At 36.2% G+C, this 23390-nt stretch overlaps 1 protein-coding gene across 3 annotated transcripts in view; it reads left to right on the top strand.

The window, feature by feature from the left end:
* Positions 1-23390, top strand: part of Lrig2 (leucine rich repeats and immunoglobulin like domains 2) — a 158205-nt gene that overhangs the window by 130895 nt on the left and 3920 nt on the right. For 2 of the 3 annotated variants that reach the window (XM_048814533.1, XM_015502196.2), the window contains exons 10-17: positions 251-322; positions 676-744; positions 13130-13293; positions 15578-15898; positions 16524-16805; positions 18557-19006; positions 19506-19655; positions 21014-21301. In XM_048814533.1, the coding sequence (XP_048670490.1) occupies positions 251-322; positions 676-744; positions 13130-13293; positions 15578-15898; positions 16524-16805; positions 18557-19006; positions 19506-19655; positions 21014-21301 (1796 nt within the window). The remainder of the gene's footprint in view (positions 1-250; positions 323-675; positions 745-13129; positions 13294-15577; positions 15899-16523; positions 16806-18556; positions 19007-19505; positions 19656-21013; positions 21302-23390) is intronic. The other variant, XM_048814534.1, reaches the window with a different exon arrangement.

A 23390-nucleotide genomic window follows, 5' to 3' on the forward strand; every position in this document is an offset into this window, starting at 1 on the left:
AGTGGCCAGGATGGTTGTTCAGAAGTATTTCATTGAACTCCAGCATCTTAATAATAGAAGCTTGGATTGATTAATAAGTTCATAAGTTCTTAAAAATGCTTGTTCTAATCAAATTCTACACTCTGAATATGTGCAGTTTTTTGTTTATCAATTATACTTCAATAAAGCTGTTAAAATATTTAAAAAATGCATATTAAGTTTATTTTCACCTTTTAAAGGTAAATGTCTAATGAATATAATTTTATTTCAGAATCTTACAAGGAAATCAGATTAAGTCAATTACAAAGAAAGCATTCGTTGGTCTTGAATCCCTTGAGCATTTGTAAGTTTTGCATAATTTACTCACTATATACATAATCTTCACTGTTAGTAGAGACTGTCACAAGCATTTAAAGTATTTATATAAGCCTAGTGTGGTGGTATACACCTGTAATACCTGTGATTTAGGAGGTGGAAGCAGAGAGGCTCACAAGTTCCAGGCCATCAGTAGTGAAACTCTGTTTCAAATAAAAATGAAGGGCTGGGGGCCATAGTTCGGTGGTAAAACATCTCTGGATTTAACCCTCAGTACAAAAAGAAAAACAACAACAACAATAACAACAACAAAAAGTCAAGTGTTTATGTAACTTAATTGTAGAAATGTGACTGGCAATGTTTCATTTCTCTTCATTTCAGAGATTTGAACAACAATGCTATAATGTCTATCCAAGAAAATGCTTTTTCTCAGACTCACTTGAAAGAACTGTAAGTAACTTAAGTGTTTTCTTTTATAAATTTTAAAAAATCAACAGATTACTATCCATGCTTGTGCTTTTTTTTTTTTTTTTTAATGCTTGTGCTTTGAAGTGTGATGAAGGTGACCCAAATGTTTCCAAAAGTGTGCCATTCAGGCAGGAAAAAGAAAGTGTAATACTCGATTATTTTAGTGCCTACCTGTAATTTAAAAATAATCAGTGCAAAGTTCAGAATGTGTGACACTAAGACCTTCTCTTTTTGCTTGTGCTCATAATTAGGAAGTCTTAGCACTGCTCGCTTTGCTTTATGTATGTGTCCTACTGTTTTTTTTTTTTTTTTTTCCTTCAGTTTTTGACTACCAGAAGCATGTTTCCCAATTCTTATCCTTTGGATGTGTTAAAATTAAGGAATCAATGTGATTTTGTCCTTTAATTTGTGAGTTGAACTAAGCTTTTGTTGTAATTGTCAGAAAGGATGTCTTTACTCTGTTCAAATTACTAAAATGTTCAAATACTATTAATAGTTGCAATAGAAAAATTTATTTTTATATTCTTTTTCATTCATAATTTCTTTTATTGGTTTAGAGATTTCCTGGGGGTGGGGATGGCTAGTTGGGCATTAGTATTAATTATGATCTCTGATGATTTGAATATGCAGCCAGATGTCAGAACCACTGGACTCTAGCCATTTATTTTGCCTTGTCTGGAAGCTACACATAGGATTGTCTGGGTACCAGAACTGATTCATAATAAGATAATGATAGAAATTCAAAGTAAGCTTTTATGAAACTTAGAATAATTTGACATTACTGAGACACTTTTGTTGTAGTTTATGTAATTATTGGTTTATAGTGGACTGGGAATTTTGAAAAGAGGTTCTGGACACAATTTGAGATAAAATGGAAACATGTGAGTTTTTGTACTTTATGGGTTCAAATTCTTGCCGTATTCTTTACAGCCTATGACAGTGGGCATATATTGTCCAGCCTGAGACTCAGTGTCTCTTCTCAAAATGGAAATAGCACTTCCCTCAGGGTTATATGAAAATAAAATGAGATAATTTGTTTAGTAAAATTTTCTTTATCTACTGTGTAAGGTACTGTTCTGGATGCTGAAAGCATAATAATAAACAAAGCGAAGTATTCTTATATAAATTTTACTAAGAAAGATAAATAATAAATCAGTAGATGGAGAATATCCCATCAGGTAATAAATTTTTCTTAAGAAAAATAAAACCAGGTTAGAGGTGTGGGGATTGACAGGGATTACTATTTTAGATAAAGTAGTGAGAGGAGTCTCTTGTGAAAATTCAGCATTTGAACATGGATCTTAATGAAATGAAGCAGCAAAACATGTAAATATTGAATGAAGGGCTTTCTGGGCAGGGAGGAATAAATGAAATGGGGTCAAAGAGAAAAGCAGGAGCCAGATCATGTGGGTCCTAATAGGCTATGAGGAATGAGGATTTTTCTTTTTTCTAAATACCTGAGGAAACTTTGAAGGTTTTTGAGAAAATGCTGAGCATAAAGTCTGGCACATAAGAAAAGTTGAATAGGTAATATTAACCATAAAAATTTAAATATTATGGAAATCATTTTCTGTTAGATTAAAAAAAAGTTTTTTGGGGTAGTGGAATATCTTGATATTTTCAATTATTTTTCCTAGCCTTAGTTAACTTGTTAGGACACAGCTTACTGCAAATAACTTTTATCTCTGTTTTGAATGCCGGTAAGAAAAGTTTGACAATTGTTATAAGAACCCAATTTAAGAAATAATTTCGATAGTAGCTGAAAGCAAATATTGTAGTTTCAATCTTCAGAGTTTCATTTAGTAATTTAGAGTTGTCATAAAGATTTTGCTTGACCAAACTTTAGTCAGGTTCTTCAATCTCATAGGATTGTGTACTTTTATGTAAAATCAGTTTTACCAGTTGCTAAACCAGTTTAGCAGTAACCTGTCCAGTAACATCGTTAACCTAGGGTACCCTTGATAGCTGATCAGGTTTCTCAGGTTTTTTGTTCTAAATCATTTCCCAGATGATGTCTGATTGCCCTGGCCTGTCTTCAGCAAGAATCCTGTTAGGTTGATTTAGCCAAAAATCCCCTTCCCCCTTCTTCTCCTTCTACTTCTTCTAGTTCCCCACCCTTTCTCTATACTTCTTAATAATTTTCCATTTACTGACCCCATCTACTTCTTGGCTATAAAATCCCCGGTTGCCCATGCTTATTTACAGTTGAACTTAGTTATCTCTCCCTCTTTGCAAAATCCTGCTGCATTATTCTCTATACCTATCGAGATGGTCTTGAATATCAAGTCTGCTTTACCATGATGCTTTAACAAGTATCATTGAGTAACTTTTTCTTTAACAGTTTTGGTGCTGTGGCTCGGATAGGATCAGATTCATCATTGGACCCCCGGACCTCTCACCCAGGACCCCAAGTGTACTCCTTGAAGCCTTTGTTTTCATTCCTGACTGATTGATCGGGGATCCAATGGTGAGTCAGACTGGTCAACCATTGCTCCGGACAAATGTCCGTTGAAGCTGGTAAGGAGAGATTTTGATTCTTAAGAGTCTGATACTTTAGGAAGCTGGGATGAATGCCAGACTTCTTTTGAATGGTATCTGCTAGACTGGAAGGTCTTCTTTCTGGCTGTCTTTCCCTTGGGTATTATTCCCTTGCTGCCTGGGCTGGAAATCCTTCCTGGCACTCTGAGAGGTCTGTCTGTTCCCCCTATTGGATTCAGTCTGTCCTATGTGAACCTTTCTGTCACCTGACTTACTTCTTGAATCCTCTGCCGATTATGTGCTCTGCTAATTCTGTCTACCTCCTTCTTGTTGGAACTTCATTGGCCTCTTTGGGAAGCTTAAGAGCTCCTCTAAAATTCTCACTTCTCATTGCTGTTGTTCTCCTTTCTCTTTAACCACCTTTAATTTTCTCTCCATTTCCCTAGAGTCATTTGATAGGCTCCCCTGCAAATCCCTACTTCCTATATCCTTCAGTCCACTTCTGTTAGACCTTTTCTTTCCCACGGTCCCACGGTAGCCTCTCAATCACTTGAACTCTGCCTTCCTGTCCTCCATTGGGGGCTCTCAAGGGATTAGAGACCATAGAAATAGCCTCTTGAGGCTGAAAACAAAAATGGCTGAATGAAAATAGAATAAATATTTTATTTATACTCAGATGGGCTTTAGAGATACTCTGATAGTCCCTAGATATCTCTTTAGCCGCCATAAGATCATGTATCAAGCAAAAGAAAATCTTAAATGTCTCCTTCACAAATATAACAATTCCCCTCATCTACAAGGGATATGTCCCAAGACCCACAGTGGATGCTTGAAATGAGGATTATACCAAACCTATCTATACTGTACTTTTTCTTATATGTCTTGCAACATTGTCACATAGTACCAAAGTTTGTCTGTCCTTCCATGTTTATGACCTGGTGCCTCCTTTGCATCGTTATTCTTGTGCTCTGAGACATTATCAAGTAATATAGGGATTACTTGAACACAAGTACCATGATAACACAGTTGATATGATAACTTAAGATGACTACTAAGTGGATAGCATATACAGTGTGGATACACTACACAAAGGGATGATTCATGTCCTGGTTGGAACAATGGGAGATTTTATCATGCTATACACAATGGCACAGAATTTAAAATTCATGAATTGTTTCTTTCTGGATTTTTCTATGTAATATTTTTGACTATAGTAACAAACTGGAAAGTAAAACCATAGATAAGAAGGTGGACTACTGTATTGGTAGACAGGTGATTTTTATCCATTTTTGTCAGAAACGTAACTTAGTGGGTTTTCTTTTTTTGGTGCTGGGAATTGAACCTAGGGCCTTCTGCATGCTGAACATGAGCTCTGCCACTGAGCTTTACTCCTGGCCTGTAGTTTTTTTTTTTAATTTTTTTTTTTTTTTTTTTTTTTACAATGCCAGAGATCAAACGCAGGGCCTCCTCATCTAAGCAAGGAGCTATGTCCACAGCCCTCTACAATATTTTTAATGCTTGCCTTTATCAGCAAAAAAGATAATGAAGATGATAGACTAGCTTTATTTAATGTCTCATGAAATTTTTACGAACAGTTGAAGCATAATTGTTAAGTAAATTAAGTAGATATAAGTGGAATAAAAGTTTATAAATGAACTTTTAACAATAATTATGTTTTTTTAAAAATTTTTATTTATTTTTTTTAGTCATACATGACAGTAGAATGCATTTTGACATATAATACGTACATGGAATGTACATACATCAATCAAATTGTCTATTCTATTCTACTGCCCTTCCTGTCCTCCCTACTCCTCCCCTCCTCTCCCATCCTTTCTCTCTATCCAATCTAATGTGACACACTTTTTTTTTATTTTTCTCATTACATCATATATGTATTCTGTATAACAGTGAGGTTCTCCTTCCATCTTCTGTGTAACTCCCCTTCTCCCTCTTTTTCCCTCCCACCTCTCTTCCCTATTTAGTGGTAGTCTTCTTCTCATGCTCTTCCTCCCTATCCCATTTTGAGTCACCCCCCTTATATCAGAGAAGACATTCAGCATTTGTTTTCAGGGATTGGCTAACTTCACTTAGCATAATCTGCTCTAATGCCATCCATTTCCCTGCAAATGCCATGATTTTATTATTTTTTAGTGCTGAGTAATATTCCATTGTGTATAAATGCCACATTTTTTTAATCCATTCATCTGTTGAAGGACATCTAGGTTGGTTCCACATTCTAGCTATTGTGAATTGTGCTGCTATAAACATTGATGTGGCTGTGTCCCTGTAGTATGCTCTTCTTAGGTCTTTTGGGTACTACTTGAAAATAGTTTGAAAAACCTGTTTGGTATCTTAAAATATTAAAGCTGTACCATTGCCGGGCGTGGTGGCACTCAGCATTTTGGGAGGCTGAGACAGGAGGCTCACGAGTTCAAAGCCAGCCTCATCATTGGCGAGGCTGTAAGCAACTCAGTGACCCTGTCTCTAAATTAAAGATACAAAATAGGGCTGGAGATGCAGTTCAGTGGTCGAGTGCCCCTGAGTTCAATCCCCTGTACCTCCCCGCCCCCCCCAAAAAAAGCTGTACTGCTAAGTAAATGGTTATTTATTGAATATGTAGATCATTTACCAAACTGAGATATCAATTGCTGAATGTAAGTCTAAATTTATCTACTTTTGGCTTTTTAAATTTTATAGAAAACCAGGTATATTTGGATTTATTAAAAATGTGACCTGTACAACTCTGATTAAGCATATGCTTCTAAAAATTATAACAAGATATATTCATAAATCTTAATTTATAGAATATTGGTGTATTGCAGTTTACCTTTTTTATTTCCTAGTTTTCATTAGAAATAAAGATTATGAAGAGTCAGCAATTCTAATTAATTTATGCAAATGAATAATGGTAAGAAAATGTGTAAGATATGAAGATATAGTTCATTGAGGGAAAAAATAATTTATGTTAGTATGGAGATTGTTGTTATTTATTTTTTTGCAGTGCTGGGAACTTTACAAATAAGCTACATCCCTAATCCCTTTTTATTTTAAATAGGGGACAGGAACTGAATGGATATAGGAGGTTGGGATGAGACAGAATTATCTCATGTGGTTAAACTGTCTACAATTGAATGATTTATTATTATAATGGGAAGTGTGTGTTTGTCTCTGACTCTGTCTCGTCTGTCTCTCTTTCTCCCTCCCCCTGTCTCCGGTCCTGGGGATTGAACCTAGGGATATTCTATCACTGAACTATATCCTCAGTTATTTTTTCAAAATTTGAGACTGAGTCTTGTTAGATTGCTTAGGGTCTTGCTAAATTGCTGAGGCTGGCCTGGAATTTGAGATTTTCCTGCCTCAGCCTCTTGGATCTCTGGAATTATAGGCTTGTACCAACACATCTGGCTTATAAAGGTTTTATTTATTTATTTGGTACTGGGGATTGAACCCAGGGGTACTTTACCATTGAGCTAATCCCCTACTTTTTTGTTTTACTTTTTATTTTGAGATAGTGTCTTGCCAAGTTGCTAAGAACTTTGCTCAATTGCTGAAGTTGGCCTTAAACTTGTGATCCTCCTGTCTGAGTCTCTCAAGTAGCTGGGATTACTGGCATGTACCACTGCATCTGGCCTTATAATTTTTTTTTAAACTTTTTTTTAAATTTTTTTTTTACTTGTAACTGGACACAATATCTTTATTATATTTATTTATTTTTATGTGGTGCTGAGACTCGAACCCAGGGCCTCACATGTGCTAGGTGAGCGCTTTACCGCTGAGCCACAACCCCAGCCCCTTTATTAACAGTTTTTAAAAGAAGCTTTAATGTCAGTAGTGCATCTGTGAAAAATTAAATCTAATTTTATTTTAGCAAAGATATGTTTTCTTGCATTTTTGGTCTGCTCTTTTTTTTTTTCCCTAGTTGCTGGGGATGGAACTCGGGGCCTCAACACTAAGAATGGACTGTACCACTGATATACTTGTAGCCCTTTTGGTATGCCATAGTAGGGATTGAATCCAGGGGCACTTCGCCACTGAGCCACCAAACTGTGTCCCAGCCCTTTTTTTCCCATTTTGATACAGGGTTTTGCTAAGTTGCTGAGGCTGTCTTTGAACTTCTGGGCTGTAGTGATTCTTCTGCTTCAGCCTCTTGAGTATTTGGGACTAACAAAATATACCATGGCACCTGGCTCTTCCTGGAAAATCTTAAAGCATTTTTCTCTATATAAAAATAGGTTTATTTGGTATGTTTAGTTATGTAGGAAATGTTAAATAAAAAGTGATGCTAAGGTTATATTTTTATGTTATGTATCCTAGTAATATAAGTACTTGAGAAGTTGTATAAAGTTCATAGAAATTTGTCAGAACTCTACTGTTCATGATAGAACTCTACTGTTCACAGAAATAACTGTTTACTCATTATCTTTAACTATGATCATTCTTAGTCCTGTGCATTCATAAACAATTATTGATTTATTCTGACATTTTCCTGAAGGCATTTTCAAAGAATTGTAATCTAAAAGTGCTTTGTATTCAGAGGTTCATGGGAAGGACTGACAGAAACACGTTTCTGATAATCATACTGATAATCATACTAGTAATAATTGGACTGAATAAGATTTTCAGAAATCTAATGAAGGAATTTTATGAAACTGTTCCTTCACATGGTTTTATGAAACTGTTAGCCCAAGATCAAGTAGAACAAGAATTAATTACCTGGGACCGAAGGAACTCATAAAGTATAATGACGTTTTTTGTTAATGTTCTATTTTCAGATTTAAGGCACTCTTTTTGTTTTCTCTTAGCTATCTATAACTTAAAACAATTTGCTGAAGTGTGTCTTTGTGAACAACAAGGAAATAATTCCTTTTTCTCCTTTCCTCATCTCTCCAGAATTCAGGAGCTTAGAGAGTATTCTTATTTTCCTAGTAATATTATTATTTGTATAAGTTCAATAGGAATATGTTCTTGTAACAGGATGCAATTGAAAACATTAATTATATTACCAGCGATTTGACTGGAATATCATTTGACAATGATGTATAAAATCAGATCTGACCAGACAGCTTTAACAAAAGAACCAACGCTGACTTTATAAGCCCTGGAACTTAAAGTGCCTGTTGGAAATACTGGCCTGGTGGTACCTTGCTTATGGGGTTCCTGTCTTTGGGCCTCATAAATGAGCAAGGTTCCTTTTGGCAGTCCTGGAAATTTCAGAGTATTTTGACACCCTCAAGAAGAAAAGAATTCCTTCAAATCTAAAGACTGAAGGAAAAGTCTGGTGATGAGTTTCTGACTTGGCTCTGTGGATTTGAGAGGCTTTTAAAAGGCTAATCTGGAGCCTGAGAGAGTGTAGTGGGAGTGCCTGCCTAGTGTGCAAGAGGCCCTGGGTTTGATTGATCTCCAACATGACAAAAAACATAAAGTCTAATCTGAGATTCTTAGAAAAATTCCAGCAAAGCAAATTTAAAAAGCCTTGTGGTCAGTTACCATTCTTGCTGCACACTATGTAGACATTCAGGCCAAATCTCAAAAGTAACTATAGCTTATTTTATTTTGTAAATAAGAGTGAAGTATTTATATAGAGAGAAATCTTTGTTTCAGTGGAAAAGTATGGTACACCCTGTGGATTCTACCAGTTCATTTTGCTAGTTCTTCTAAATTCCCAGTTCCTCTTATTTCCTCCAATATCTGGCTGTAGCTCTCCAAGTTGGTGCTCCAGTTTTTCCTACCCTTCTGACTAGTGGGTAGGCATAACTTTAGGCATAACTAAAACAGACCTTTTCCGCAAAGCCTTCTAAATTGAAGCGGGATGACTTAATAGAAACTTCAGAGAAATCAGCAAATGGATCATGTATATAGCCTACCTTCATGCCTGTTATTGTGAATCACTCAAAAAGTTCACTTTAATAGCTGGTGACATTAACAGAGACAATCTGTAAACCAGGAAAATCTGTCAAATTGTCTGGCTTGTCCTAACTTCACCTGAAGGTGCTTTGAACCCACTATCTAGTAGAAGTCTTTTCAACTGACTCTCCTCTGGACCTAAAAAAATGAGTTTATTGCTAGTTGTGGTGGTTCACACTTTTAATCCCAGTGATTTGGAGGTTGAGGGAGGAGGATTACAAGTTTGAAGCCAGCCTCAGCAACTTAGTGAGACCCTATCTCAAAATAAAAAGTAAAAAGAGCTGGTTATGTTGCTTGATGGTAAATTACCCCTGGGTTTAATCCCCAATACTGCAAAAAGAAAAAAACAAACTGAATTTCTAGTTTAACCATTAGCCTCTGTTTTTCAATTTCATAGAAATCTCCCTCATTAAATGCCTGACTGCTCATACCACCTAGCAAATACTCTTTACTCCTGGGTCCCAGCAGATGATTCAGCTGGTCCTTAGTGAACAGAAGGTGACAGAATGAAAAAAAATGACCCATATTGTTCAAAGGAAAGAAAGACATCTCTTTTTTCCTTGAACACAAGGGAATGCTGACTTTAATGAATATTATTAATTTTTTTTCTCTGACAGTTTTCTTTTTCTTTTATTTTTTTGGTACAGGAAATTGAACCCAGTGGTACTTAACCACTAAACCACATCTCCAGACCTTTTTATATTTTATAGAGACAGGGTCTTGCTAAGTTGCTGAGGCTGGCTTTGAACTCACAAGATCCTCCTGCCACAGCCTCCCCAGCTGCTGGGATTATAGGTATGTGCCAGTGTGCCTGGCCTGACAGTTGATTTGAACAAACTGTTATAGTAACTCTGGTGAAAAAAATTTTTAATTGCAAAGCTTTGGTTGCTTTTTGGTTACTTGAAATCTTAAATTACAATACTTTTTTCTTTTTTTGTACCGGGGATTGAACGCAGGGGCGCTTAACCACCAAGCTACATCCCCAGCTCTTTTTATTTTTTGAGACAAGGTCTCACCAAGTTGCTGAGGCTGGCTTTGAACTTGTGATCCTTCTGCCTCAACTTCAAGAGCTGCTTGGGATTACAGATGTGCACTACTGTGCCTGGCTATACTACTTTTTAGGTCAACATTTATTAAAATCTGTGCTTTTTAGTATTACTTGCATTGCTTTTTATGAATGTATTTAGGTAGATGAAAGAGTTACATATAAATTGAAAAACAGTTTTCATTACAATTATACACTTATAGTAGAAAAATTATAAAATACAGTTAAACCAAGAAGGAGAGAAGGAGTCCTGAATCCTCATTACTCAAAGACCTGTTAATATTTTGGTGTGTATTTCAAACACTTACTGGGAGAATGCAGTATGCTCTATTAGGTGCTGTGTGCAGTGTCAGTATGTGAAGGATGGAAAGCAAAAGAAATACAAGTGAAGAAACTACTGTGAATTAAGTATTTTATGTGGCCAGGTACTGTGCTAAACGCTTTATTAAAAATTATTTTTTGAGGTAAACATTCTCATTTTCATTTTCCAGAAATAAAAACTGGGATTTTGGAGCATGTAGTATGTTGTCTAAGGTTGGTCGTGGAGTTAGGATATGAGCCCAGTTTATATTATACCTAAGAAAACATAAACCAAACCATGTCACTCCTCTAAGCCTTTCAGTGTCTTCCTGATACCTTGAGGGCTGAAAAAGTAAAACTGAAGTTATTTTTAGTTGTAGATGGACACAATACTTTTGTTTATTTAAGGTTTTTTGTTTGTTTGTTTTTTGTTTTTTAAGTATGATGCTGGGGATCAAATCCAGTACCTCATGTGCGAGGCAACTGCTCTACCACTTAGCCTCAGCCCCAGCCCTGAAGTTCTTTCATTAGTTTATTTACTTTGGGGTACTGGGATTGAACCCAGTGTTACCTTACCGCTGAGCTACTTTCCCAGCCCTTTTCATTTTGAGACAGGATCTCACCAAGTTGCTTGGGGCCTTGCTAAGTTGGAGCTGGCCTCAGACTTGTGATCCTTCTGCCTCAGTCTCTTGAGTAGCTGGGATTACAGGTGTGCATCACTGTGCCTGGCTCCTTTCGTTAGTTTATAATGCACTTATTCCCAGCCCAGCCCTCTGACTTCATTCCTGTCACTATCCCTTTGCTTTATACTAGATGATCTCCTTGTCTTTTTGGGGGGATGTGAGGGGCTCGTGGTCTTGCTATGTTGCCCAGGCTGGTCTTAAATGCCTAGGCTCAAGGGATCCTCCTTCCTCGGTTTCCTGAGTGCGGGACTATAGGTGAGTGTCACCACACCCAGCTGGCCTCGTTGATTTTGGTAGAGCAGACTAAGCTTATCTGCCTCAAGGCCTTTGCATGTGGTCTCCTCTATCTGGGTGGGATACTCTTAAGTCAGATCTTTGCACCATCTGCCCTTTCACCACTTTCAGGTCTTTGACCAACTGCCATCTCTTCAAAAAACTTTTCCTGACTACTTTATCTAAACTAATAGCTTCTGTCTCTTATGTCTTTGCCTAGCTTTGTTTTTCTTCATGGCACTTAACACTTTTCTGACATTGTATTTTGCATTTATTTATTGCTAATTTGACTCTAGATACATGCAAAAGCTCCATGAGGAGTTTGTACCCAAGCCTAGAACAGTGCCTGGCATATAGTGATAGACTCTCAAATATTTCTCTATGAATGAATGCATGCATGCATGCATGAAAAGTACTTAAAAATTCTTAAATGCAAAAGGGAACTATGGTTTGTTTAGTTAAAATTACCCTTGAAATATGGATTTTTGAGTTACCCTTAAACACTCTGTGGAACAGACTTGTAGATACTTTATACCAGGCTTTAAACCTAGATGAAGATTATGATCATACACACAAAGCAGGTTACAGTCTCAAAATTATTTGCTTTCCTTTCTTCTAAGTCATCAGGAGATTTAAGAGGTCATGGAGAATGGTGATTTTTCAGATATGTGTTATACTCCTATTGTAGGTCATAAATCATATTTTAGTGGCCCTTAGTCTAAGTTGCAGTACACATTACCATAGGGCAGAAGTATTTTTAGTTTTGATGAAATTTGGAAATAATTATATACTCTTTACAACAAAGATCTCTCACTGTTCTAAAATACATAGTGAACCTTTGCCCTCTTTTCAAAATTTTCAAAAATTTAAACCTCAGAAGTTTAAAAGGGACAATGAATGCCCTCTATTTTGATTCACCAGTTATTATTATTATTTTTTTTTTTTTGCCACATTTATCTGTTTCCCTTCTTCCTCTTGTTGGCTCTGGGACTTGTTCTCACTTTTGCTTCCTTGCCACACACATGGATATTTGTATACACAATTGTTCTGTGTGTGTGACCATTTAAAAGCTGTAGACATCATAACACCAGTGTTTAGAAATAGTTCACAAATTTCCCTGTTGTCAAAAAATGTCCTTTTTAGATGTATTTTTTTCCAGTTAAGAATCATATTGGGCTGGGGCTGTAGCTCAGTTGTAGAGTACCTGCCTTGCATGTGTGAGACACCACTACAGGTATGCACCACTACTTTTGACTTCCTCAGCACCACATAAAAATGAATAAATAACGATATTGTATTCATCTACAACTAAATAAATATATTTTTTAAATAATCATTTTATTGGGTTATAGTGGCTTTTTAGTCTTCTTTAAAATGGTTCCCTCGGGGCTGGGGATGTGGCTCACGCGGTAGCGTGCTCACCTGGCATGTGCGGGACACTAGGTTCGATACTCAGCACCACATAAAAATAAAATAAAGATGTGTCCACCGAAAACTAAAAATAAATATTAAAAAAAAAAAATGGCTCCCTTGCTGTTGTTTCCCCCTTTTTGATGTTCTTCACTTTTAGGATTAGATTCAGATTAAACATTTTGGCAAGAAAAATGCATGAAGGTTTTAATACCGAAGAAACTTATATTGAAAAGTAAAACAAAGGGTACTTTTCCTCTTTTTTCTGCAGGATTCTAAACACAAGCAGTTTGCTCTGTGACTGTCATTTGAAGTGGTTACTTCAATGGCTGGTTGATAATAACTTTCATCATTCTGTAAATGTGAGCTGTGCACATCCTGAATGGCTAGCAGGGCAAAGCATCCTGAATGTGGACCTGAAAGATTTTGTCTGTGGTTTGTATTTTTGTCTTAAAATTTTATATATTACTTATTTAACTGTATTAACAGAATTAAAAAGAAAAGAACCACTAGCTTTCCCATTAGCATATCTATTTCCATTTTTCTGTGTTATTCTCTAACCTGGGTTTCAGTGATTATATTTTAATTATCAGAGGTTAAATTTTGTGTTCTTTTATTTAATATTTCATTAGCAGTTTTTCCCTCTGTCATCTTACTTGTTTTTTCAGTGCTAGGAATCAAACCTAGAGCCTTGTACATCGCTCTACCACTGAGCTATGTGCCCCAGTCCACCTCTGTATATTCTTTATTTTTTTGAGATAGGTCTCACTATGTTGCCCAGGCTATCCTTGAATCTGGGCTTAAGTGATCCTTCTGCCGAATCAATAAGTATGGTTTTTTTTTTTTACATGAATACTTATTGTAGATCTTGAAAAGTGCCACAGGTATTCTAAAAAAAGAAAGAACACTAGTTGTGTTGTGACCACCAGTGTATGTCGTCATCAGCAATGCTGTAATTATACATGTACAGCAAGTTTTATGTATAATAAGGTACTGATTTCATGTGCTGTATTTTTAAATGCAGATTTTTAAGACTGAAGGATTTTTTTTTTAAGACTTGGATTTTTTTTTTTCTTGAGGGGATAGACATAGACAAGGTGTCTTGATTTTAATACTTATAATTTCTGGTATAAATCTTTTTCAACTTGGAAATTTTGCCTTTACATTCAAATTTCCTTTAAAGTAGAAGGTATGATTCTTAACTTCACATGGAACAGTCATCCCTCAGCTTCCACAGGGGTTTGCTTCCAAGATCCTTGGATGTTTCAGTCCTTCATATAAAATGATATAGTATTTGCATATAAATGCAATATCTGCATATTAATTAACTCTAAATTACTTAAGATACCTAATGTGATATAAATGCTATATAAATAGTTATACTGTTTTATCTAAGGAATAATTTTAGGAATAAGAACAAAAGTCTGTACATGTTCAGAACAAAATAATTTTTTCCTGTTATTATTTATTTTTTGGTACTGGGGATTGAACCCAGGGGCATTTTATCACTGAGGTATATCCCCAGCCCCTATTTTAATTTTGAGACAGGGTCTTGCTAAGTTGCTTAGGGACTCACTAAGTTGCTGAGGCTGACTTCAAACTTGAAATCTTCCTGCCTTACCCTCCGTATTGCTAGGATTATAGGTGTGCACCACTACTTTTGACTTCCTCTGTTATTTTAATTCTTCCGTTGGTTGAATTCTTGGATGCAAAGCTCTTGGATATAGAGGGATGACTTTAGTACATCTGTGTTGCGTACCAGTAGTGTTTGTGTTCATTTGAGTACTTTTGTTTTGCCAGATCTAATTTTACAATCTACTTAATGATACTTGGGGTACTTGCAAGTTCAGGCCCACAAAATACTTTCATTGTTTTTACAAATTTTAAAGAAGGAAACAAAGAATCTAATAAAGACTAAATTCTGCATATGTTGCTGCACATTTCTTTTTGATTTTAGTAATTAAATGTAGACATATCTCTTATATTCTATCATTCTGCGTATCACTTTTATACGGTGAAATATTATTCAGTAAAGATAATAAAGTTAAGAATTCATATGCAAACCTCTCTGAATCAACCCAGTAGCGTTACAGTTTATAAATCTATAGTTGATTAGTCAGTCCTACACTAATCTTTAGTTGTACATTTGACATACTTGGATTTTTTTTCACTATTTCAATGTTGTGAGTATTCACAGAGTACTGCCAAGTATTTTGTATTATTGATGGTACTCTGTGAAATAGAATTGTACATATCCCCATTTTCTATATTGGCATGGAAAGGGTAATAGTTATAATATATGTAATATATAATAAGAAAGGGATAATAGAATTAGAACTTGTCTTGAAATTCTAATCTAAGGTTTCTTTTTTTCTCCGCTAACTGGTAATGCTTAAGAAATACATTATAGGCACATAAGTGTCATGGATAGTAAAACTGGATCCTTATGTCAGGAGCCTGAGTTCCTGTCTAGGTTCTGCCAGTGATTTAATGACTTTGAGCAAGCCATTTACTTGCTCATTTACAGAAAATACTTTCCTGTAATGTTTCCCCCATCTTTAAACAAAGGAGTTGGACATCAGCTCTATAATCTTTTTCAACTTTAATATGCCACTGTATAAATAGAACTCACAGTTTTACGGTATTTGTTTTAAAATTGAATCTAAAGAAGTACAAGTAAATAATTAACATGTCTACTACTGCATTTTTCCCCCCTCAGATGATTTTCTCAAGCCACAGATAAGGACACATCCTGAATCCACAGTTGCTCTAAGAGGAGTTAATGTGTCTCTGACATGTACTGCAGTGAGTAGCAGTGATTCACCCATGTCCACTGTGTGGCGCAAAAATAGTGAAATCCTATATGATGTGGATATTGAGAATTTTGTTCGTTACCGGCAGCAAGCTGGAGAAGCTCTGGAATATACTAGTATTTTACATCTTTTCAATGTGAATTTCACAGATGAAGGAAAATACCAGTGTATTGTTACTAATCATTTTGGTTCCAATTATTCTCAAAAAGCCAAACTGATAGTGAATGGTAAGGAATTATGTTCCTTGACTATATTTAGTTTAGATTGGTATTATTGTCTAAATTAGTCACAAAGAATCATTTTTTAAATTAATGCTCTTCTTTCTGTGGTTGGAAAAAAAAAAAACTTCAGGATAGCTTTATCTATTGCTTATTATGTTGTATAAGTGTCACATTTTAGACTTTATGCAACCAAAAAATGTATTTGTCTTCTGTGTTTCTTAGATTTTTAAAGACCTATTTTTTTTTTTAAACATGCAGTTTCCTTGACCACTGTGTTGATGTTAGTTTAGGAAGCACCATTTAACTTCATACATATGAGAGTATTATTAAATATCAAGTTCTGAAATATGGAGTTCAGAAATGTTTGTGGCCTTCTGCTTTCCCTAATCCCATCAGGAAAATCACAGGCATGTCAGATATTCTAGAAGAGTTAGTTGTCATTGTGCTCTAAATACTCTGAGTTTCTGAGAGGAAAGATGGCTTCTAAAGTTGTATTGACTGTCAATCCAGAGAGAATGTCTTCTCAAAGAAATGCATCATTTCAACAATTGATATTTTGCCTGTCAGATTGGCGTGTTGTGTATATTTTTCCCTCTCCTGACTTTTTTCTTAATGATCTTTCTTGGAACAGAGATGCCATCTTTTCTGAAAACTCCAATGGATCTGACTATCCGCACTGGTGCCATGGCCAGATTAGAATGTGCTGCAGAGGGGCACCCTGTACCTCAGATTTCCTGGCAGAAAGATGGTGGTACTGACTTTCCTGCGGCTCGAGAAAGACGCATGCACGTCATGCCTGAGGATGATGTCTTCTTCATTGCCAATGTGAAAATAGAAGACATGGGAATCTATAGTTGCATGGCGCAAAATATAGCAGGAGGCCTCTCAGCAAATGCCTCTCTAACAGTTTTAGGTACATTAACTGCTTCAAGTATCCCTACTATTTTGGGAGCTTTTAAGAGCTGATTTTGTTTTGCAAATTATTATTATTTTGCAAAATAATTTTGAGATTTCAGTTGTGATTTTTTACCTTTGTTATTATTTTGTCACTTTATTTAAGTTATGTCAGCCTAGGATATTAGTGGGTTAGATAACTGAAATCTGGGGCTGGGGATGTGGCTCAAGCGGTAGCGCGCTCGCCTGATATGTGTGCGGCCCGGGTTCGATCCTCAGCACCACATACAAACAAAGATGTTGTGTCCGCCGAAAATTAAAAAATAAATGTTAAAATTCTCTCTCTCTCTAAAAAAAACATAGTTCTTTAAAAAAAAAATAAAAAATAAATAAAAAAAAAAAGATAACTGAAATTTGGGGAAATGCTGAGGGCAGAATTAGGGTTCTTTATCTCATAAATCGAAAATTCAAATCCCTTAATTTTATGTCTCCCTCTGTAATTTTTCTACTTTGTGTATTTTATTAACTTTTCAGAAAGCTCACATTACAAGTCCTACTGTTTTTCTTAGAAATGTTCTAGCCATTCTCTAATGCTCCACATACTGTTTCACAAAGAACCTAAGATAATTTAATTATTTTCCCCTGTTAATTAAAAAATACAACATATAACCGTTGTATTAACTCATTAGATTTTCTGTTTTCCCCTCTATTGTGCTTCATAATCCTGTATTCTGGCAAAATGTTTTTTCTTCAAATATCTCCCTTACTAGAATTTTTATTTATTTTCTAATGAGTCCTATTCTCAAGTTTAAAGCAAATTCTTCTTTCTAGTTCTGTATTTCCCTAGATGGCAGGGTTTTTTAAAAGAAGTTTGTTAGATTTGTTACTTGTTTAATCAGAAAAATTAGTATTTTAAAATTTTAAGGTTACAGAAAATTTAGGTAAGTCACTCATATTTTAGCATATTCTAAACATTTTTAAAATTTATTTTTATGTAGTTAAGTATTTCTACCTTTTTTTAGTTTAATATTGTATTACAAGGATTACCTTGTCATTAAAAGAAAGTCTTCATAAAGAATCATGTGACTCTAATTATTTTCTTGAAGAGCGATTTTTAGATATGTCCTTATATTTTTAAATTGCAGTTGATTTTGTAATAAACTTCTTTGCATATAACTTTTTTAGTTTTTTGGGAGAGCATGCCCAAAGTAGAAATGTTGAGATGAAATTTAGGTTTTGGAGCTTCTGTTGTTTGTTTGTTGTTGTGCAGGGGAGTCAAACCCAGGACCTCGTACATACTAGACAAGTGCTCTACCACTGAGCTGTACCCCAGCCTCAATTTAAGTTTTTTTTTTTTTTTGGGGGGGGGGTCTGAAACATATTCTAAGATAGAATTATAATAGAATTATTATATTAGAAGATTCTTTTTTTATTATTAGTTGTTCAAAACATTACAAAGCCCTTGACATATCATATTTCATACATTTGATTCAAGTGGATTATGAATCTTTTTTAGAAGATTCTAATCTTCCCATCAGTCAAATTCAATAGGATTTAGAGAATACAATTGCCTAACTTTTTTTTTTTTTAAAGAGAGAGAATTTTAATATTTATTTTTTCAGTTTTTGGCAGACACAACATCTTTGTTTGTATGTGGTGCTGAGGATCGAACCCGGGCCGCACGCATGCCAGGCGAGCGCGCTACTGCTTGAGCCACATCTCCAGCCCCAACAATTGCCTAACTTGATATTTTAAATGTTTCCCTTTTAGAGACACCCTCATTTATTAGACCTCTGGAAGACAAGACAGTAACCCGAGGTGAAACGGCTGTATTACAGTGCATAGCTGGAGGAAGTCCTGCTCCACGCCTCAATTGGACTAAAGATGATGGACCACTGCTGGTGACAGAGAGACACTTCTTTGCTGCTGCCAACCAGCTTCTCATCATTGTAGATGCTGGCCTAGAAGATGCCGGGAAATATACCTGTATCATGTCTAATACCCTTGGGACAGAACGTGGCCATATTTACCTAAATGTCATTTCATCCCCCAATTGTGACTCTTCTCAGAGTAGCATTGGGCATGAAGATGATGGCTGGACTACAGTTGGCATTGTCATCATTGTTGTGGTCTGCTGTGTTGTGGGCACCTCTTTAATCTGGGTCATTGTTATTTACCATATGAGAAGGAAAAATGAAGACTATAGTATCACAAACACAGGTGAGTGGTACCCAGATGATATCTGTGACTTAATACTTGAGTCAAGAATGTAGTGCAGGGCTGGAGTTGTGGCTCAGTGGTAGAGCGTTGGCCTTGCAAGCATGAAGCACTGGGTTTGATCCTCAGCACCACATAAAAATAAATAAATAAAATGAAGATTGTGTCTATCTACAACAACAAAAAAAAATTTATAAAAAAAGAATGTAGAGTAGGATTTATTATTAAGTACAAAAACTTAGGAGCCTATGATACATTATACCTAATACAGGCATAAGGAAGTTTTTCTGTTAAAATTTCCAGTTTCCTTGATATAACAACTTATTTGAGGAATTAGTTCTATCATAGTTTTTCTGAAGGGGAACAGTGGTGCCCTTTTTTCCCCACCCCTGGCCAGCTGTATCAGAGTAGAGCACATTGAGAAAATAGCCTTCAGAGTGTTGGCTTTAACTGTGTAACTTTATGTGAAAGTTACAGATGTCTTTTTTTTTTTTTTAAACAGAGGAGCTCAATTTGCCTGCAGACATTCCTAGTTACTTGTCTTCCCAAGGAACACTGTCTGAGCCACAGGAAGGATACAGCAACTCTGAGGCAGGCAGTCACCAGCAGCTCATGCCTCCTGCCAGTGGATATATACACAAAGGCACTGATGGTAAGGATTTATGTTTATGCTTACCAACTTCAGCCTGTCCTGTCATTCATTTTTCAGTGTTCAATTTTCCCATTAACCTGAAGTAATATTTTATTTTTTACCTTTTGGTACCAGGGATTTAACCCAGGGCACTTTGCCACTGAGTTACAGCCCCAGTCTTTTTTATTTTTTACTTCAAGATAGGGCCTCACTAAATTCTCAGGTTGGCTTCAAACTTGTGATCCTCCTGCCTTAGCCTCCCAAGTCCCTGGGATTACAGGTTCATACCACACCTGGCTCTGAGCAATATTTTAAAGTGAAAATATTTAGCTTCATGCAAAATAGGATAAAAGTTGACCAGAGTCTTAATAAAAGACTTTTCAGGGAGGAGCATTCCTCAGATCACATCCAAGGGAAGTTAGTGTCTCCTGCTAACATGTAGATAATCAGTAAAGTTTAAAGTGCAATAGTGTTCAAAGCTAGCCTCAGCAAGGATGAGGTGCTAAGCACCTCAGTGAGACCCCGTTTCTAAATAAAATACAAAATAGGGCTGGGGATGTGGCTGGTACAAAAAAATAAATAAATAAAGTACAACAGTGGTTCTCATTCATCATATAATGAAGAACATCAGAGAGAGATAAACATATCCTAATTAAATGGACCTGACTTCTCAATCCTACTTCTCACCCCTACTTCTCAGGACTCTTGTTTCCATAGGGAGTGCCAAAACATGGGGAGATGAATGAAGGAATAGAAAGACTGGATTTGATTCCGAGTTCTTCCTGTTTCTAGCTCTATGACTATGAACATATTACTTTAGATCTGCTCTTTACTTTATTAAACTTTTACTTCTATCACCACATGCTTGTCAGGCAGGACTTAGACTAGGGATAATTTTAGCAGTTAGTATTGCTAACCTCTTGACTTTTAAAAGTAACATGGTCTCTCATGAAGTAAAGTCATCCTAAACTCCTTGTTGTCTGCTTTAATTTGCTTAGGCTAAGCATGTATCTTGGCACAGTGCAAGCCCTGTCTTGGATCCCTTTGAACTTGACTTATCCGGGCTGGGCAGAGATGGTTTAACATAATATTCAAGAGTGTGGGCTCTAAAGCCAGAGTGCCTGGGTTTTTCACTCTGGCAACATTACTTCTGTCAAGTTACCTTCTTCCTTTCATGTTCTATAGTTACCTTATCTATAAAGTGGGGATGATGATAGTACCTACCATATGAAGATATTGTGAAGATTAAATGAGTCCATTCACAGATCTTGAAACTTCATCTTATTTATAAGGTTTAAGAGTTCAAGGATGGAAATTGGTGATGCAAACTAATTCCTTAACAGAAAAATGGTTTGGATTCTGTCCCATGTTGTCATTAGGTGGCACTGGTACCCGGGTGATCTGCTCAGATTGTTACGACAATGCCAACATATACTCAAGGACCCGTGAATACTGTCCATACACCTATATTGCTGAGGAGGATGTTCTAGATCAGACACTATCCAGCCTCATGGTCCAGATGCCCAAGGAGACATTTTTGTCACATCCTCCCCAAGATGCCACTGTCTTGGAGAGCCTGATATCAGCAGACAGAGAGCTGTCTGCCTTTCCTACTAACAATGATAGAAAAAGTGAGAAGAAACTTCCCTGCACACAGATGAGCAATGGTAAGGGTGTCTTTTTTGTTATTTTGCTTTCACTTACCTCATGGATTTTTCCTTCTATCATATAGGTAGCACTCATTTGACAGGAAGCAAACAAATTGTTACACTGGAATAAGTGGCCATTGTTAACTGGTGTATATTAGAGCCAGAAGTTTTTACATATTGGGTTTCCAAGTCTTTATCTGGAGGACGAAAACAGCTTTTGTGGGGTACCAAGATTGTATTACAGAAAATCCAAAGGCCACATAGAAAGAAGCTTTAGAGAAGTTTCATATGGGTATTAGTAATTTGTTCTTCCATTTTATTTAAATAATGGAAATTTGAAATGCTTAGAATATAATATGGGCAAAATTATTTTGTACTGAGAAAACTTTAAAATGTTTTGTTTGTTTTGTTTGGTTGCTATTCTATCAGGCAAATATTTTATTTCAGCATCACTTGGCAGATGTTTTCTTTCTCCTATGAGGTATGATCAGCACCATAATTGGGAAGACAGTTTTAGAATAGGTTCTTCTGTCCTCATGACCCAGGAAAAGAAATACTATTCTGTGTAGATCAGGTCTTTGATAACAGCTTGGTCAGTAAAACATAGCTCTTTCTAGACTATGAAAGGTACTCCTGAGCATATCTTCCTGACCATTTGGCTTTTTATCCCCTGTCATCTCCTGTTAATCTGAGGTGGAAGAGCACTGGAAATGGGGCAGGAGGTAAGAAATATAGGATTAGAAAGGAGGGTAAATTATGTAGTAGATAGTAGTATTTTTCAGGGATGGTTCTGGCAAGAGTAGCAATCTAAGATGAGACTTAAGATGCACTCTTCAGTTCTTTTTTTTTTTTTTTCTACTGTTTCCTTTTTTAAAATTTGTTTTAATTAGTTACACATGACAGTACAATGATCTTGACATATCATACATTTGAATTAGATGGGCAGATGGGATGTAATTTCTCATTTTTCTGAGTGTACAGGTTGCAGAGTTACATTGGTCATGCAGTCACGTATATACCCACAACAATACTAGGGTCTATTTTATTCTGCTGTCCTTCCATTCCCCCCTTCCCCTCCCCTCCCCTCCCATCACTTCTCTCTACCTAATCTAATGTGACCACTTCTTTTTTTTTTCCCCCTCACATCGTCATACCTGTATTCTGTACAACGAAGGGGGTCTCCTTCCCTCTTCTATGCAATTCCCATTCTCCCTCCCTCTCCCTCCCACCTCTCTTCCCTATCTAAAGGTAATTTTCTTCTCATGCTCTTCTTCCCTACCCCATTTTGAGTCACCCCCCTTATATTAGAGAAGACATTCGGCATTTGTTTTTCAGGGATTGGCTAACTTCACTTAGCATAATCTGTTCTAATGCCATCCATTTCCCTGCAAATGCCATGATCTTGTTATTTTTTAGTGCTGAGTAATATTCCATTGTGTATAAATGCCACATTTTTTTTTTTTTATCCATTCATCCATTGAAGGGCATCTAGGTTGGCTCCACAGTCTAGCTATTGTGCACTCTTTAGTTCTTAAGAGACCAATTCTAAAGCTTGCTCAAGAGGGTAGAGGGCAGATAAAAGTACCGCTATTGAAGTTAGTCTTCTATGTTTACATTCAGTGTCCAGGAAAGAAATGCACCAACACTAAATCAATTTTTCCTTCTCTTAGAAGAGTCGCATTAAGGGGCTGGAGTTGTGACTCAGCGGTAGAGCACTCGCCTAGCATGTGCAAGGCCCTGAGTTCACTCCTCAGTACTGTATAAAAAATAAATAAATAAATAAATAAATAAAGGTCTTGTGTCCAACTACAACTAAAAAATAAATATATATATATTTTTTAAAAGTCACATTTTTTAAGTGACTCTTTTTAATGGTTCAAAGCTGGATGTAGTGACACATGCCTGTAATCCCAGTGGCTCAGGAGGCTGAGGTAGGAGGATTGAGAGTTCAAAACCAGCCTCAGCAATATAGCAAGGCCCTAAGCAACTCAGTGAGACCCTATCGCTAAATAAAATATAAAGGGCTGTGGATGTGGCTCAGTGGTTAAGTATCCCTGAGTTCAATTCTCGGTACCAAAAAAAAAAAAAAAAAAAAAATAGATCATGG

Source organism: Marmota marmota, unplaced genomic scaffold (genome assembly GCF_001458135.2).
Source record: "Marmota marmota marmota unplaced genomic scaffold, marMar, whole genome shotgun sequence".
Lineage (NCBI taxonomy): Eukaryota > Metazoa > Chordata > Mammalia > Rodentia > Sciuridae > Marmota > Marmota marmota.